This window comes from Montipora foliosa, chromosome 9, assembly GCF_036669935.1.
Source record: "Montipora foliosa isolate CH-2021 chromosome 9, ASM3666993v2, whole genome shotgun sequence".
NCBI classification, from domain to species: Eukaryota; Metazoa; Cnidaria; class Anthozoa; order Scleractinia; family Acroporidae; genus Montipora; species Montipora foliosa.
Genome location: NC_090877.1, coordinates 21,441,085 through 21,443,584, shown reverse-complemented (window position 1 = coordinate 21,443,584; position 2,500 = coordinate 21,441,085). Strand labels below are relative to the sequence as shown.

Here is a 2,500-nt window from a genome sequence, read left to right as displayed (position 1 = left end):
ACCAGATACAGAAAACATACGCAGTACCGGATACACAGCTTAGAGATCAGCTCAGAAACGAGAACATCAATTTGATTTTACCATTGTATACGTCCTTTATAGAGAAGTAAGTGTTTTAAACAACAATCTGATTAGATCCGTGAGCGCAATTGAACACACCACTTAACGAGACATGTTTCACCAATAGTCAGACGTACAGTTGGAAAATAATTGCATAGTGCTCAAGGACTCGTTACCAGTAGGAATGCAATTTTCATGCATACCGTCCTTGACTATCAAGACCTTACCGGCTCGTCATTCGCAACACGCGTTCCTCGTCTTTTTGGGGCGTATTAGTATTATTAGTATTAGTATTATTAGTATTATTAGTATTATTAGTATTATTAGATCTACGTTACCCGATATTTGCAAACCAAAACCGAAGCTCGACAACGCTGAGCCTCTCGACTCTGTTATCTCAGTCCGGACCTACCTCTTGGAGATTACTCCCAGGTCGTGCTGTCAAAACGGTCCACTGACGCCCTGGACGCACGCTAAGTACAACAACTCAAAGATAACGCAAATATCACCCCCCAGACAGGAAAAAAGACGTCCCTGTCTGAAAGACGCGCAGCTGCTAAAGTTCCACAGTTGCTGACCAGAAGACGCTAAAGTATCATCTTTGCTTTTCAAACAATCAAGGTCAAAAAATGAAATGAAGAAATCGAGGCACAACGTCCCTCCAAAACACAATGTACATAAGAGTCACAACGTGTTCCGCCATGGCTCTCTTAGTTCCAAGCCCACGAAAACTCCATCCCCTCCCGCAAAACTATTCAAGTCCCAAAATATGCTCCCAGCACTCTACGGTTCCATCAACGTCCGTACCTGCAAGGATCCCACGAAGCTTGTCCAAGTAGCCCTCGCCTCCAAGAAGCTCCAGCACTCCATAACGTTCATCCAAGAGACCCATATGACAGGTTCCGGCCGTATCGACGACTGGGATGAACCAGACCTCCAAGGCTACTCTTTTGTCTACTCCGGATTCTCCAAAAAATCCGCCGGTGGCGTCGCCGTAATCTGCAACCCAGATGTACGGATCCTCGACATCGAGCACGTCATGCCCGGGCGTATTCTACGCGTTAGACTCAACCACCTAGGTATCAAACTCATGGCTTGGTGCGTGTACTCTCCGACGAATGTAGCCGCCAAGGACCCCGAGAAGGCCGAAGCCGCGAAAACGTCATTCTACCGCCCACTGGACAAATCTGTCAAAGCCATGAAGAAAGACTACCCAGGGTACCACTGCATCATCGCCGGCGACTGGAACGCTACCATCGGTCGCAACGCTCTAAAAACCGAGTACGTAGGACTCAACCTCGACGACTATGACACTACCGACAACGGCGATCGACTCTGCTCTTTTGCCAACGAACATCGGCTTTACATCGCGAATACGGTTTTCAAGAGTAAGGATATTCACCGTAAAACCTGGATCTCAGCTGATAAGAAGACTGAGAAACGACTGGATTATTTTCTGGTTGATAAGTTTTTATGGAAATCCTCGATGAGCTGCAGGGCCTACATACCCGCGTCGGAAATCTACGAATCTGACCACCTGTTGCTAGGTCTTCGAGTACGCCTCCCCTCCAAACGCCAACGCCGCAACATCTTCCAAAAACGCCCACCGAAACCCAAACCGAACCTCAAACTCCTCTGCGATGACGCTAAAAAGCGTAAAGCTTTCTCCAACATCACGCGTAGTGAACTTTTCAACCACCCTCTCTTCCATGACCGTTCTCCGAATGCGATTGAGCAGAGAATCTCCGATGCGCTCAACGTTGCTGCAACGGACACCTGCCCACCAGCCGAAAATGAGGACCCAGTTTGGTATACCTCAGATTTCAAGGCTAAGATCGAAGAGATGCTCGCTGAGAAAGACCCTAAAAAGCGAAAAAAGAAGATCCGAGAAATGCGCAAGCTTCGGCAAACGCTAAAAAGTCACTACTACAAGTCACGCTCTCAAAAAATCAACCAGGCTGCAGAAAATCGCAAAATCGAAGAAGAGTTTCGCCTCATGCGTGAAGCCAAAATGGTCAAAAACAGCGACAAGCTGGTTTGCCCGCCTGAAAAACTCCGTGAACACTTCACCAACCACTTCGGCTCTCGTGAAGTCAAAACTCCCCCCGAAATCTCCGACCCTGAAAGCCACCCGTATGTCCTCCCAGAACGCGAAATCGCCGTTGATGAGTCCCCTCCAACAGTTGAAGAAGTTAAAAGTGCGTTCTCAAAGCTCAAAAACGGTAAAGCTATCGGCACCGACGGTCTTGCCGCTGAGCTTTTGAAATACAACGACTGCCCTGCCCTAGCAGAACTGGTCACTGAACTGCTGACCAACGTCTGGAATGGTGGTGAGGTCCCCGACAGTTGGAAACACTCCCGCGTGCGGTGCCTTTTCAAGAACAAAGGTCTTGCTTCTGACCCTTCGAAATACAGAGGTCTGAGTATCAACTCGCTGCTG

The 2,500-nt window shown here is 48.3% G+C and overlaps 1 protein-coding gene across 1 annotated transcript in view; it reads left to right on the top strand.

Moving 5' to 3' along the window:
* The window catches only part of LOC137971565 (exocyst complex component 7-like), a 32,733-nt gene that overhangs the window by 28,105 nt on the left and 2,128 nt on the right, over positions 1-2,500 (top strand). The window contains exon 27 of the mRNA XM_068818372.1: positions 1-106. This exon is cut by the window's left edge and continues 28 nt beyond it. Within this exon, the coding sequence (XP_068674473.1) occupies positions 1-106 (106 nt within the window). The remainder of the gene's footprint in view (positions 107-2,500) is intronic.